Genomic DNA, 16,400 nt, shown 5'->3' on the forward strand with positions numbered 1-16,400 from the left:
CTTCAGTAGTCAGGTATATTTATACTCACTGCAGATCCCACCAGGGAAGGATCCCTAAGACAGAAAATATAGAGCACGCAGTAGAGAATCGAGACCCTCCAGCTTTAGGTCTTGAGTTAGAATATCTGGTCTTCCTTGACCAACAGCTCAGGACCCCAGTCTTAGGTTTGAATATATTTCATTATTTTCTGGCATGTGTTTGAGGTTGTCTTTAAAGAAGTCATTTCAGAAGTTCAGGCCTATTTGATCTAACAGTGTGTTTCCCTCACGGTCTTTTTTGCCTCCTCTCTTGAGGTGAAATGTGATCTCAGAGGAAACTCAGTGACTGTACGAAGAACTTTGCAAAGTGAATGAAAGATTCCCCACAGACTTCACTTTCTGAAATAGTTTATAGAAAAGGAAATCTAGACTTGACATTTCGTCCTTTAGATTGTAAGCTCCTTGGAGCAGGGACTGTCCTTCTTTGTTAAACTGTACAGCGCTGCGTAACCCTAGTAGCGCTCTAGAAATGTTAAGTAGTAATAGTATTGAGACTTGATATACTGCCTTTCAGTGATTTTTTTTTTTGCAACTATGTTCACCATAGACCACCAAATATTCATCACAGGTTGTCAGCCTGATGCCGTAACCACTAAGCTTTTTCTCCAGCAACTTGTTTTCACCTTAGCCGCCCCGTGTCCTGGCCATAAAGTTCTGGGTTTTGCATAATATGTTAAATTATCATCATTGATGACATCCAGGTTCACTGAATTCTGTAGCCTAACCCCAGAGGATCTCTATTAATGCCTTATTACGACACATTCCAGTCAATATTCAGACACCACTTGAATTACATCCAGATTTTCAGTGCCATAACGTATCCAGGTTCCACCACTGAATGCCTGGTAATATTGGCCTGACAGAATTTACCCGGGTAGCACCAGTACTCAGAGGTGGTACTCAGAGAGCTTCCTGATTAACTTAAGATGCCTTTAATCTGAGCCAAGTTAGGAGTCCTTTTACTAAAGACCGTCATCCACCTGCCATGCCCCAATCCAGAACTACCTCCAAGCACATGCTATTTCCGGTCCTACCAAAATATTTTCTATTTTTGTAGCACAGGAAATTAACCAGCAGTAATTGTCTCTGCCCGGTTACCACCGGGTTAGCACGGGAGCCCTTAACTGTCGTCTCAATGGGTGGCAGTAAGGGCTCCCTCCCAAAATAGCCATGCGGTAAGAGGTTCACTTACCGCATGGCCATTTGCTCTGGACACAAAAAGACAGCCTTTTACCCACTGCTGTAAAACGTGGCCTCAACGAGCATCAAAAACATGATCTGACGCTAACGCAGGCCCCCTTTTACCGCAGCTTAACCAGGTAGCTATTCCAATATATAACCTATGAATATCAGCGGTACTCGGATAATTCCTAGCTCCGCCACTAGATGGCCCCAACACAAACCAGGTAGCACCACAGACGTCAGGCTGGATTTTTAGCAGCTCTGTCCAGTTATGTGCTGCTGAACCAGCTGTGGAAACCTGGTCAGTGGGAGATAACCAGCTAATAGATACTCCTATTCAAATTATCTGCTGCTGAATATCAACCCCGATGATGTCAACGTGAATATTTGTTTCACAAGATTGAGCAGAGACACGCAGAAGTTTTGTTGATTCTTCAAATGAAAAGTTGAAAATTTGAGTAGTGATACCTATTTTGTTCTCTCGCTCCCTAATCACTTTTAGAAACGCTAAATAGTAGTAGTAGTAGTAGTAGTATTCAATTTCATTCCTATCTGTGCCACAGACAATAGATTATTCAGTGGCCTCTGGCTACTACTACTACTTATCACTTCTATAGCGCTACAAGGCATACGCAGCGCTGTATGCTCACACTTTTCCTGTGTCCTGGACACCCCAAGATTTAAAGTTACATCCTCTTTCCTTCCGTACAGGAAACTGGAAACTAAGTTTGTGGTTTTTCATCTATCTAATAGAGAATATTTACAAATTGTTATTCAATTAATTTTATTAAATCAATGAAAAAAAAACCACACAAACATAAAGATTTCACCCTGTATTAATTTATAGCAACAATTTTATTTAAGTAGCAATATCATGGTGAATGTGCAGATTGGTTTCAGACTGTAGCTCCTTTGGAACCTTTAAACATTACTGTGTTTCATGTTTTCAAAACACTTCCACTTTAATCAGAAATTACACTTGTCTATTAGATATTCTTTCATCCATCAATTTTCTTTTGTGACTTCTATTTTCTTCTGGTTTTAGTTATGTGAACTTGGCCCAGCCTAAGGGTGAAATACGGCCATGTTGGGTTTCATCCTGGATTAATTTACTGTATAACAAAAATGTTATTAAAGAAGTTACTGATTTATTTTTGTAAATTATATTAATATTTATTTGTTTTCCCTCCCTTTTTTGGAAGTTTCTTCTATGATGTGTGTCTGTTTTTCATTCAGGTGAAATCTCGTGGAATAGTGTTAAACAGTTTTCCAGGTGATTTTCCCTTTATGATGGTTATCTTATGACTATGGGAATACACCAATGGAAAAGCTGTCTCAGATATTTAGGTGGGAAGTTACAAAGCTGTGGTAAAATATTATATAATTTATCATGGGAATCACCAACTTGGAGAACAGAATTATTCTATGTTAGTGATTCCTGTGGTGAATGACTAATGCAATTTGTAATTTATTTTGTGAGCTGTATTATCCAGCTCTCTGAGAAAGACTCTGGGCAGCATTGGACTGTGTGTCAGTTGTCCGAAGCTCCCAAAGGGGCCCAAAGCATCACAGGAACAAAAGGTACTTCCTCCATCCCTACAACAATACTCCCCCTAAAGAGCCCAATCCCCTTGTAGTCCATCCGTAACCCCCATCCTAGTTTCCCCCAAATATCTATCTCCCCATAGCTTTTCCAGACATCCCACTAAAATCTCCACCCCTTTAGCTTGCCTGCCTTTTAGACAAAGATCTTCACCTCCATAGCTCCCCTGGATCCTACCAAAGACCCAATTTTCTGTACTTCCCCTGGACCCCCAACTCCCCCCCCACCCCCACACACACATATAGCCCTCTCCCCCAGACATACCTATTATAACCACCTGGCCATGGTCCTGCTTCCCCAGGGATTGCTCCACAGCTGAGGCCGACTGGGTAGGTGGGAAGGTTGAACAGAGGGGGCTGGTGGAAAGATGCTGAGCCTGTTTGCTCCCTTTTTTCCCGGCTGGTTCACTTTCCTCCTCCTCCTCCTCCATCTGTTCCATTCCTTCCAGAACTAAAAAACCTTCTATCTCCTTCAAATGAACTCTAATGGAGAATAAGCTCCATCAGTTGCATATTTAATCTCTGCTTTATCGCACTGGATAGATGCAGAGACTACATGTAAGGAAACATTTTGTATTGTGACCAGCCCTCATTAAATGCCTAGTGAATAGTTTTATTTATTGATGAAGACTTGATATTAGCTTTCCGATCAACCTAACCCAAAACACTAGCTGTGAATTTCACAAGCTTCATAATTTTGTATATAATTGTAGTGTGGAAATGGCAATTTAGAAAGGGAAATGGGACTTGATATACTGCCTTTCTGAGGTTTTTGCAACTACATTCAAGGTGGTTTACATAGTATATACTGATACTTATTTATACCAGGGGCAATGGAGGGTTAAGTGACTTGCCCAGAGTCACAAGGAGCTGCAGTGGGAATCAAACCCAGTTCTCCAGGATCAACGTCTGCTACAGTAACCACTAGTCTACTCCTCCAGCTCCAATGATCTCCAACTCAGAATAGAGACATCCAAGTTGGTATGTGACTGGTAGAACAAGATTCGTCAACGGTAGAGCCTGTTCTAAGGTATAGGAGAAATGGACATCTATGCACTGATCAAGCTAGGAGGTCTAATATTTGAACAGGGAAAAATCAGGGATATGGAAGGCAATGTGGTAGCATAGGAACATCCATGTTACAAAATAGCCACGTAGACATCCATGTGTCGAGACATGAATGTTCATGGTACTAAAATTGCTGACATAAACATATTTCCCAGAGCTGTCATAGAGACCAGAATCCCTTGCCAGTTTAGCATTCGTGGAGAAGGAGGCAAGCAAACACAGGGTATTAAGAGGATGACTTTCCGTTATAGAAAAGCCTCCTACAAGGATCCCTGTTAAAGAATTGACCTGTTCTTGTCTTTTATCACTACAAATCATGAATAAGTGTTATTAACATTTGGAAATTTTATTTCTATGAAAAACCTTTTTTAGGGCTCCTTTAACATCCCTATTTTTCAGGCTATAAATAACAGGGTTAAGAATTGGAATTAAGACATTATACAAGAGAGCAAAGAGTTTGTTTTGATCCATTGCATCTATTGAAGTTGGTCTCAAATACGAACACGATATTGTCCCATAGTAGATAATAACAATTGTGAGGTGGGAGGAACAGGTGGAGAAGGCTTTGCTCCTCCCCTCTGAAGAACGGATTCTCAGAATAGCAGAGATAATGTAGACATAAGATATCAGGATTGTCATAATGCAGGGAAAGACTACAAAAGCTCCAATAGCATAGGTTATGCCATCAACGACATGTGTACTGCTACAAGACAATGCCAACATAGCTGAGAGATCACAGAAGAAATGGTTAATCTCATTGGACCCACAATAAGAGAAATGTGATATGAGGACAGTGTGTGCCACTGGGATCAAAAATGCAAAGGCCCAACACCAAATGGCCATCAATATAGTGACTCTTTCATTTATAATAACTTTATAACGAAGTGGATGGCATATCGCCACATAGCGGTCATAAGCCATGACAGTAAGCAGAAAAAATTCTACATATGTCAACACTATAAAAAAATACATCTGTGTCAAGCACACCGTAATAGAAACATGCTGACCCTTCCTTACAAAAATATCCATTAGTTTGGGGAGAGTGACTGAAATATTAAAGATATCAAGGAAAGACAAGTTACAGAGGAAAAAGTACATGGGGGTGTGCAGGCGAGAGTCCAGACATGTCAAGGTTATTATAGTGAGGTTCCCCATCAGGATGATCAGGTAAATCAGTAGAGACAGAAGGAAAAATAGGACTTGCAGGTCTGGAAATTCGGGAAACCCCAGAATGATGAATTCTGTCACTGTGGTGTTATTTTCCTCTTCCATTTTAGTCTGGAACTAAAAAGGGGATGAAGAGCAGGGGTGAAACTATGAAGGATCTTCCCAAATGAGAAATACACAAGAACAGTTGCTTTTATTCCACCTTTGTTTGATTAATGATTAGTTCAGTAGATGGAGGACTTTGAGGTTAGGAAGTCCATCCATCCAAAAATGCCTATCTCGGAACATTTACTCTTTTCCTGAAGAAATACAGGCCAGAAGGTTGGCAATAGCTCCTTAACTCTTAATACTAGAATGTGCACAAGACCAAGCCATCACTGCCTTTACTTGTTTACTCACTTTTTTCTACAAATAATTACAGAAGACATCAGCTTGTATCTTATTTTATGTGGGTAAAGGCTGCATCAGCCATATGATGACTTTGTTCCTTGCCACCCACCGATGGGAAATTCCTTGTGCTAGATCAGATCTTCTGATTAGCAACAACTGTCTTATCTATCTTTCTCTTCCTCCCTTTCTACCTCCCTATTGCATCTATCATAACCCCTCTCCCATCATAAACAAGCTCTTCCCATGAGGACTTCAGTGTACGTTTGATCCCATAAATGAATACCAGTAGATTCCTCCAGAATAAAATCCACCAGACTCCTAATCTTATCTCTGGTCTATATTCCACCAACACCTGTAAGTTCCAACGTGAATGACAAGAGGTTATATGCAGGGTAAAATAAAAAGCCAGACAATATTCAAAGTGATTTAACTGGGTAGGAGAGCCTTCTGCCCGGTTAAATCATTGATCATCAGTGGCATTTAACCATACAGTTCTATTGAATATCAGAAGTACCGACCCTCCTAGTCTAGTTTACAGTAGGGTAGTTGGGGTAGGTGGAACTTGGGCAGTGCCTGATTGGAGTCAGTACTTCACCACTTAAATATGTGGCTAAAGTTTGGTCAGTGAAAAGGCTGTCCTCATTTTAGCCAATAAGCTAACTGGGCACCAGACTGAAAATTAATCAGTGCCCATCCATTCCTCCGATCCTGTCTCCTTCCCACCCCTGACAACAGGATGTCCCCAAGATGGCCATTGAAACTGCAGCCACAATGGGCAGAATGAGCATAGGATTCCCCGAAACCACCAGGGATAAACAAGGTAGGACTGGGGGACCTATGGAGGTGAAGAGGTGGATGAGGAGCTCTGTGTCATTGGGGGAGGGAAGGGGAAGGGACTCAGAGGTGGTGAGGGAATCTTTTTCAGCTTATGTGGGTCCCAGTCATTATTCAGCTGGTGTCTGCATCAGTGTCTTATTCATGACTCAAGGTACCCAGCATTGAGTACATTAAATATACAGCATTGCATTGAGTACCTGCCTGTGGCAAAGGGCATTTTAAAAAAACACTGACCACCACTGACTGAATATTCATCAGATAGTCATTAAGGATCAACAAAATACAAAACGAAGGCAAAGCCAAAAGTTGACCAAGTTGGGTCTGTCTTCAATAAAAATTGGTAGTGATGAACTCTTGTCTGTCCTTCATTTCCTGCATCGCTTTTGCTGCTTAACTTAGCTTTCTGGAGGTCATTGTTTTCAGACTCAGTGAGGTCACCATGTCCAAGAAGGAGGAAGTGGCTTCCAACCAGTCTGCCAGTATAACGTGGATCTCATTTACAAGTATCTAAATGGGACAAAAGTTGAGACCAAAAGTTATCCTTCTCTCACCCATTTCTTTTCCATCGTGTGGTGTGGTTACGTGTTGGGACAACGTGTCCCAGGAAGATATACAAGAAATCTAACATCGACTGGTCAGACCATGGTAATAACTTGCGGGTACCATTATGTTCATAAGAATAATTTGAAGCTCTGCAGGACGTAGCTGGAAAATCAATTCAGTGACCCCTTTACATGAGTAGATCATTGGAAATAGGATTCATATCAGTTTTGAATTCTATCGTTATATCACATTAGTAAACAGATGATCTTTAAAGTGTAAATTAATATCACCTATTAGCAAAAGAAACAGAATGATTAAGAAAATTCCTAATATATTTTGTGATCCATTCAACCATTTTGTTAATTTTACCAAATTCTTTCTCTAAGTTAGTGAATAGTGTTAAACAGCAATAAAAGCTACAGAATTCTGCCACTCTATTCCGGCTGATTCACAACCTGCTTAACTGAACTGAGCATAATTTGACTTGGCAAGAACATAACATAACGGTCCATCCAGTCTGCCCAACAAGATAACTCATATGTGCTAATTTTGTGTATACCCTACTTTGAACGAGTCGTATAACCCGTTACTCTCCAGTAAATGTTATCAATAGAAATCAAACAAAATAAAACATGGAAAAGAAAACAAGATGACACCTCCTCCACTGGACATAACTTAATACATTTCCTGACTAGCTCTCGAAGGTTGCCCCTCTTCGGCAGATCGGAAACAAGCAAATGTGGCAGCAGACAGTATATACAACATTGTGTACAGCAAACTTTTCCTTTTTCTTGCAAAGTGGCGAACTTTTGTATTTTGGGAATTTGATTTCCTTAAAGTGTTTTCCTTGTCAATGCTCTCCTTTCCATGATATTTTTCTTATATTTGGAATGGAATTTACAGATAAATTTAAAAGTTTTAAAACCTTTAGATAATTTAACTAGGATGCCCAGTCATATGAAAGCACCAATGTTAAGTTCAAGTTCTTTTTGATAGATGTCGTTCTTTTATCAATCACTAGCATATCAGTTTCTTATCTCAAAAACCAAAAAAATACATTTTTATAGCATGAAATCCTTTTCTGCAATATATGAACATTGGCAAGTTTTACAGATATCCTTTTGCTATTGCTGCTGTGTGTGCTACGAGAAAAGATTTAAACAGTGTAATGTCAAAATAACATGAAATAAAAGAAGAGGAGACATTTTTTCCAGGAACATGCCTCTGTTTTGATATTATTAGCATTATTGAAACATCGCTCCTGTCTCCACAATCTTCTCAAAGTCCATTTCTCTTCTTTATTTACCAGCCGTCTGCCCTCTCTGTCTCCTGCGTGTCCCTTCCTCCTTGCCTCTCTCCCTCCCCAGCAGATTCCTCATCCCCACCTTGAAATCCAGCCCTCTGCTCCCTCTTCCATTCAGCACTGCATTTTCCGTTGTACATGGCGGAGTAGCCTAGTGGTTAGTGCAGTGGACTTTGATCCTGGGGAATGGGGTTCGATTCCCACTGCAGATCCTTGTGACTCTGAGCAAGTCACTTAACCCTCCATTGCCCCAGGTACAAATAAGTATCTGTATATAATATGTAAACGGTATTATCAAGTCCAATTCTACCTTCCTTTATGTTGTAAACTGTTTTGCAGTCTCTGTATGTACCTGTTTATCCTTTATTTCTTTGTGTAGCTTTTCTTCCTGTATTACATCTCCCCATTCAGAATTGGTGCTTCTTGAAACACAGGTCAGGTTTAAGGAAACAGAGGGAAGAAATCCAGAATCTCCCCTCAAAATTCTGAAAATTTTCCTTTTGTGATTAAATTTACAAATAGAACAAGAATTTCTGCAGATGGACACACAATTTCAAAATTGTATTTATTGTCATTATCATATTTTTTGTTGCTGGGTAATAACGAGACATACATAAAGCTACAGACAGGGACAGCAGAAAGGCGTTAGCTCTGGAAATAAATACTGCGATGAATTCCCTGACTGCCTAGGTGGAAGGGCCAATCAAATGCACCATTCCCACAGCCCTTACCTTCAGTAATAATGATTGTGTCTGCACAAGCTCTGATCTGGTAATTCTCGGCAATGAGGTATATTCATACTCACTGCAGTTCCCACTGGGGAAGGGTCCCTGAGGCTGGAGAAGTGGATCACGTGTCAGAGACTAGAGAGAGCTCAGCATTAGGTTTATGGTTAGACTATCTGGTCCTTGACCAACAGAAATATTGAGGTGAAATTACTGCACAGAACTGAGCAATGCAAGACCCCCAGGAAGTGCAAAAATGACACACACCCAGTGAAAGAGCAAGTAAAATGATGTGGCGTTGTGTAAATCATGTTTCTCCAGCCCCCAGGCTCAAATACATTTCAGTTCTTTCTGGCATGTGTTTGAACTTGCCTTTTAAAATGATCCTTCTTATGTAACAGCCCTTACTGAATACATCTAGCTGCTGTGACCTGGCTGAGGTAATCCATTGCTCGTACCTACTACTACTACTATTAAACATTTCTATAGCGCTACTAGACTTACGCAGCGCTGTACAAATTAACATGAAAAGACAGTCCCTGCTCAACAGAGCTTACAGTCTAAATTGGACAGAGGAACAGACAGCTAGGGGTGGGGAAATTGCAGTGGTAGGGGTGATAAGTGAGGGTGTTGAGTAAGAGAGTCATGGTTAGGAGTCAAAAGCAGTAGCAAAGAGGTGGGTTTTAAGCCTAGACTTGAAGACAGCCAGAGACTGAGCCTGACGTACTGGCTCAGGGAGTCTATTCCAGGCATAGGGAGCAGCACCTCATAGTGAAATCTTTCCTGGAAGCCAGCAAGACTCTGGAGACACAGGAAGATGTACTGGACTGAATATTGCAAGTTTTGCTTTGAGGTCCAGCTGAAGCCAGACCTGGGCCTCTGAGGGAAACCAAGAGCTATAGGATAGGCTGTGTTTGGGCCCAAACTGTTAGGCCTGCTCCCAGAAGCCTGCTTAATAACTGTGTTTCCTGAACCACAGAGGTTTACTACTACTACTTAGCACTACAAGGTATACACAGCGCTGTACACCATACACAAAAAGTCCCTGCTCAAAGAGCTTACAATCTAGATAAGACAGGTAAACAGACAGAACAATAAGGGTAAGGGAATAAAGAGGTGAGGATAAAAGGACAGGGCAAGTGAGTAGTGGTTAGGAGTCAAAAGAAGTGGTAAAGAGGTGGGCTTTAAGTTTGGACTTGAAAACGGCCAAAGACAGAGCTAGACGTACAGGCTCGGGTAGTCTATTCCAGGCGAGAGGTGCAACAAGATAAAAGGAACAGAGTCTGGAATTAGCAGTGGAAGAGAAGGGGAGAGATAAGAGAGATTTACCCACACTATGCCTCAGGCCCTATGAAGGAACAGGCCCAGGGACTCCTTTAAATAAATACTTATTTTGAGTTCATCCCTTTTGTCCAGCTGTGTTATTTCACTGGGCCACTCCCAACCCTCACTCAATGTCTCACAACATATGAAAGCTGAATTGTAACCAGATGCTGACCGCATGAGTATATTTGAATATTGAACCCCAGGTCCAGGCCTAGTTGATCTAATCAATCAATCCCCTTGGTCATCTGTCCCTCATGGCCTTTTTTTTTTACCTCCTGTCTTGTGATGAAAGGTGATCTCAGAGGAAACTCAAGGATGGTATGGAGGAGTTTGCAAAGTGAATGAAAGATTAACCCCGGCATTAACATGAGGATGCCAGGGACGTCTGCCTGGATATTCAGCAGCTGTATTTGGGTAAAGTGCCATTGAGTACATGGGCAGTAGTTAATTACATAGTCAATAAGAATCTATAAGCAAAGATAAGCAAGAACACATTTGGCAATAAGATGTCCTTAATATACAGGGCGTTCATTGGATATCAGCTCTTTGATGTCTTTGTCAAGCACTACAAAACAGGAGGTATATAAAATAATATAAATATCTCTATATATAAAAGGCACCACCAATGTTCTAAATGAAGCCTCCAGCCGGAAGTGTGAAGGGGAGAGATATCCGGTTTCCCCATGACTGTCTGCCCCGCCCTCGCTCTCTCAGTAACACAAACAGTGAAGGAAAACACAGCAAAGCACGAAATCAAATCGCTCTCTCTGTAACAGTGAATGACTCAGAGGGGGGAGGGGAGAGAGGGCAGAAGCCCTCACTATCTTTGTAACACAAACACAGCAGGAAACTTAACACTGAAGGACTCGACTCCGAGGGGGGAGGGGACAGAGAGGACAGACAGCACAGGGGAAGGGAGAGAGGGCAGAGGGCAGGGACACACACACTCCCACATGCACACAGAAGAAAACCTTGCCAGCCCCCGTTTCATTAGCATCACAAACGGGGCTTTTTTACTAGTATGTTAATATTTACTAGAAATAACTGAGATTTCACCTGAACTGAACTAACCTGTAGAACGAAAACCAGATACACCAGAGAAGAGGGCTTCAAAAAGGGAGGGGGGCAAGTAACTATTAATATAATTTATTAAAATAAATCAATAAGGGGCAGTTTACTTGGGCGGAAGAAGAGATCAGCCACAAAAAGTGGAGGAACTCTCAATCCAATGGAACACATAAACCAAAGAGTAGGATGGATTCTTCCAAAGGACCCAAGGGAGACGGAATAATTCTTATGTGTAAGAATTTATTGGAAATACACTGAAGGCTCAACACAGCGGCTGTGTTTCGGCACATAGGTGCCTGCTTCAGGAGTCTGAAATTATGGTGTACAATAGGGTATGTTGTGTGTCCGATGTTATACATGGGAAAATGAGAAATATTACTGAGTAACAATTTACTTCAGTAAAGCACAGCTCAATGTCCTAATCGTAAAAATTGTATGATTCTGGAGAAAATCGATTTGTGTCGGAAGATGGGCGCCCTTCTCTTTTGAAAATTCACCTGAATGTGTATCACTGGTTTCAAAAAACCAAAAATCCAGGTCCCTGTGGCCATCAATGCAGAGTCTCTCTCTGATTTATAATAATAGCATAATGAAGCTGATGGATTTTCTTTCCTGGCCTTTGTGTCTGTGGACCTTTTTCTGTTTACAGTTATGATTGATGACTGTTAAATGATGGTACATCTGTGTGAAGCATCCTTTTAATGAAATACACTGGCCCTTCCTTTCAAAAATATCCATTAGTTTGGGGATGGTGAATGAATGAGGTGTTCAATATATCAAGGAAGGATCAGTTACAGAGGAAAAACATTCATGGGATTAGCGTCTAGGCATGTCACAGTTATACTAGTGAGTTCACCCATCAAGGGGCTTCCTGATTTTCCAGTTGCAAAATCAGAAAGCCCCAGACTGATGAATTCTATCACTAGGGTAATATTTTTCTCTTCCACTGGATTCTGGTAAAAGGAAACAATCAAAATTCAAACAGGCATTATTAGAAATCCACCTCATTCAGAGCAGACAAGGAGTGAGGCCATGAAAATTAGTCCCCATCTGTCAAAATAAAATTCTCAACTAATCACCTTCACTAAAAAAAAAAAGTGGTTCATGAAATTAAACCTTCTTCAAATGATTGAAGTTTGAATAAACTTTCTTTGGACAGCTTAAAAGAAACTTGGAAGGGACAATACTGTCAAAAGTGAAGAGGATAATCCCTAGGTAACATCATAGTCAACCTTGGAAATTAAATGAATAGTTGGCCAGATAAACCTGGAAGCATCCAAGTTAGTTCATTGATGGTTGCTTCCTTCCTGATCACCAGCTCACTCTATTTTTTGTCCTGTTTCATAAAGGAAAAGTCGATGAACATTTATGTGCAAAATGTTTTGTACTTTTTTAGGATCTTGCCAGGTATTTGTGACATGGATTGGCCACTGTTGGAAACAGGATGCTGGGCTTGATGGACCTTTGGTCTTTCCCAGTATGGCAATACTTACGTAAAGCAGGGAAAACTCCTCCAACAAGTAGATGTCCTTAATACACAGGGTCCTGATTGTTATTAATATTTGGAAACATTATTTCCTAATAAAAATCTTTCTTAGAGCTGCCTTCACCTCCCTGTTTTTCAGGCTGTAAATAACAGGATTAAGAATGGGAATTAAGACATTATACAACAGAGCAAAATGTTTGTTTTCATCCATTGACTGCATGGACTTTGGTCTCATATACAAACTCATTAGAGTCCCATAGTAAAGAATAACGACTGTGAGGTGGGAGGAGCAGGTGGAGAAGGCTTTGTGTCTCCCCTCTGAAGAACGGATCTTCAAGATGGCGGAGATGATGTAGACATAAGATATCAGCATTGTCAGAAAGCAGGGAAATGCGACAAAAGCTCCAATCACAGAAGTCATACTGTCAATAAAATTTGTTTTGCTACAAGACAACTTCACCAGAGCTGAGAGATCACAGAAGAAATGGTTAATCTCATTGGACCCACAATAAGAAAAATGTGACATGAGGACAGTGTGGGTCAATGGGACCAAAAATCCAATGGCCCAAGAGCCAGTAGCCATCAATTCACTGACTCTTTCATTTATTATAACGGCATAATGAAGAGGATGGCATATCGCCACATATCGATCATAAGCCATGGCTGTAAGGAGAACACATTCTACAGATGTCAAGGCCATGAAAAAATACATCTGCACCAAGCAGCCCTTTATAGAAATACGTTGACCCTTCCTTAAGAAGATGTCCAGCAGTTTGGGGACAGTGACTGAGGTGCAAGAGATATCGAGGAAGGACAAGTTAGAGAGGAAAAAGTACATGGGGGTATGTAGACAAGGGTCCAGACATGTCACAGTTATTATAGTGAGGTTCCCCATCAGGACGATCAGGTAAATCAATAAAAACAGAAGGAAAAGGGGGATTTGCAGCTCTGGAAATTCAGGAAACCCCAGAATGATGAATTCTGTCACTGTGGTGGTATTTTCCTCTTCCATTGTAAACTGAAACCAAAAAGAGGAGGGAGAGGAAGAAGTGATTAGAAATCCCACTCATCACTGAGAAATATAGAATAATAGTTTAACAATTAAACAAACGTTTATTGCATTGAGTTTATTGAGCTTAGGAAGATCTTCCATCCAATCTAATAGAGAATTACCTACTGGAAACGTGCCAGTAGGGTCCTTAGCTTTGCTTCTCTACTCACGTCTTTCTTATAATAATTATATAACACGCCAACCATTTTGAAATGAATTTCTTTTATGTGGGTAAAGGCTGCATATGTACATCACCTGTTATTATTATCCAAAAACCACCAATTTATTATAACAGTATAGAAATAACCAAACTCTTTATTTTTAATTGTAATGCATAAATCTGACGAGGAGAGGAGACGCACAGCATGTCCTTAATTAATTGCTGCTTTTGGTTTTGAATTTAGGCAAATATACCACAACTGAGTTTCTTCTTAAGTCAGGAGGGAAAGACTTCAGACATTCAGTCAACCAGGCCTGTACTGAGGAGCTTCCTCATAAGTCAGAAAAACCTCCTATTTAACTTTGAAAAAGTATATATTACAAAAAAGTATTACTTAAAATAAAGAAAAAAATTTTAACACATACAAAGAGCAACTTATCTGAAAATTGTTGTGCTTAACAGATCACTGCCGTGTCACATATAAGCTTATCAGGAGCGACACTAATTATAAATGTCTTCATGTCCTATAATGAAAAAAAAAATGTCAAATACTCATTAAATTCTTAACTCAGTTCAAAATGATTCCTTATTTCAGGCAATACTTGTGCACGAGCAGGGCTTTTTTGAGGGGGTACTTGGGGTTACTGAGTACCGGCACCTTTTCCATTGTCTGCTAAAATCGACCCATAGTCCCCAAGTTCTAATGAAAGAGCTGAGGCTCTATGCACAAATTCTGCCTTGTCATAGATTCTGTGCCTGGCTATTGTGGGGTGGGTCCCTCAGTGATCACCCCACCCCTGAAGGGTGGCCTCGCAATTGAGTACCAGCACCTTTTCCATTGTCTGCTAAAATTGACCCATGATTCCCAAGTTTTAATGAAAGAGCTCAGGCTCTACACACCAATTCTGCCTTGCCATATATTCTGTGACTGGTTGCAAGGGGCCTGGCTATTGTGGGGTGGGTCCCTCAGTGATCACCCCACCCCTGAAGGGTGGCCTAGCATTTGAGTACCGGCACCTTTTTTGCTAGAAAAAACCCACTGGTCCTGTGTCTCTCAGAGAACCAGACCTCACTGTTTGTTTGCGTCTCTCTGTCCTGACTGTGTGTCTGTCTCTCAGGGAGCCTGGCCTCACTGTGTGTGGGTGTCTCTCGCTCTGTCCTGTGCAGGGCTTTTTTTCAGGTGGTACTGAGTACCGGCACCTTTTCCATTGTCTACTAAAATTGACCCATGGACTCCAAGTTTTAATGAAAGAGCTTATGCTCTACACACCAATTCTGCCTTGTCATAGATTCTGTGCCTGGCTATTGTGGGGTGGGTCCCTCAGTGATCACCCCATCCTTGAAGGGTGGCCTTGCATTTGAGTACCGGCACCTTTTCCATTGTCTGCTAAAATTGACCCATGGACTCCAAGTTTTAATGAAAGAGCTTATGCTCTACACACCAATTCTGCCTTGCCATAGATTCTGTGACTGGTTGCAGGGGGCCTGGCTATTGTGGGGTAGGTCCGTCAGTGATCACCCCATCCCTGAAGGGTGGCCTGGCATTTCAGTACTGGCACCTTTTCCATTGTCTGCTAAAATTGACCCATGGTCCCCAAGTTTTAATGAAAGAGCTCAAGCTCTACACACCAATTCTGCCTTGTCATAGATTCTGGCTATTGTGGGGTGGGTCCCTCAGTGATCACCCCACCCCTTAAGGGTGGCCTATCATTTGAGTACCGGCACCTTTTCCATTGTCTGCTAAAATTGACCCATAGTCCCCAAGTTTTAATGAAACAGCTCAGGCTCTACACACCAATTCTGCCTTGTCATAGATTCTGTGACTAGTTGCAGGGGGCCTAGCTATTGTGGGGTGGGTCCCTGAAGGGTGGCCTAGCATTTGAGTACCAGCACCTTTTTTGCTAGAAAAAACACATTGAAACCCAGATCAAGAGGACAGATTTTACTTTTAATAGAAGAGCAGATTTACCTTCAAGTACTTATCGCTGCTGTTTAAAACTTTCCAAGATGGCTATAGCAGCAAGATGCTGTCAGAAAAATGAACCAATCATGCAACAGCTTAACCATATCCATGTGATTGTTTACAAAAGCGACCAAAGGGATTCAAGGATTTTAAAATCCTGTCATATAGAAGCTTTCCAGTCTACATTCAATGACACTGCCTTGACCCCTTATCAGTAGTCTTTGTGGTACAGTGTAAGTGGCAGCCCCTCCCATGCCCTGGCCACATGTATGCCCCATTGCAGTCATGCACTGTAGCATGTGCTATCATATCGAATACTGCGTAGTATTTTCAAACAACCAATGAAAATACCAATGTTCATTTACTTTGATAGACCAGTGTTTTATAAAGAATGATATTTGTTGTTTAATTCTATCCTTTATTTACCGTCTGTCCTCTCTGTCTCCTCACCTCCAGATCTCCTTTGGCCTCTCTTCCCTGCAGGTACCGC

The 16,400-nt window shown here is 41.2% G+C and overlaps 1 protein-coding gene across 1 annotated transcript; it reads right to left on the reverse strand.

Moving 5' to 3' along the window:
• Positions 1–12,821: 12,821 nt before the first annotated feature.
• Positions 12,822–13,748, reverse strand: LOC115458433 (olfactory receptor 1019-like). Its single transcript, XM_030188400.1, has one exon. It carries the CDS (start codon positions 13,746–13,748, stop codon positions 12,822–12,824), a length of 927 nt encoding a protein of 308 aa, XP_030044260.1.
• Between the last annotated feature and the right edge of the window lie 2,652 nt (positions 13,749–16,400).

This window comes from Microcaecilia unicolor, chromosome 14, assembly GCF_901765095.1.
Source record: "Microcaecilia unicolor chromosome 14, aMicUni1.1, whole genome shotgun sequence".
Lineage (NCBI taxonomy): Eukaryota > Metazoa > Chordata > Amphibia > Gymnophiona > Siphonopidae > Microcaecilia > Microcaecilia unicolor.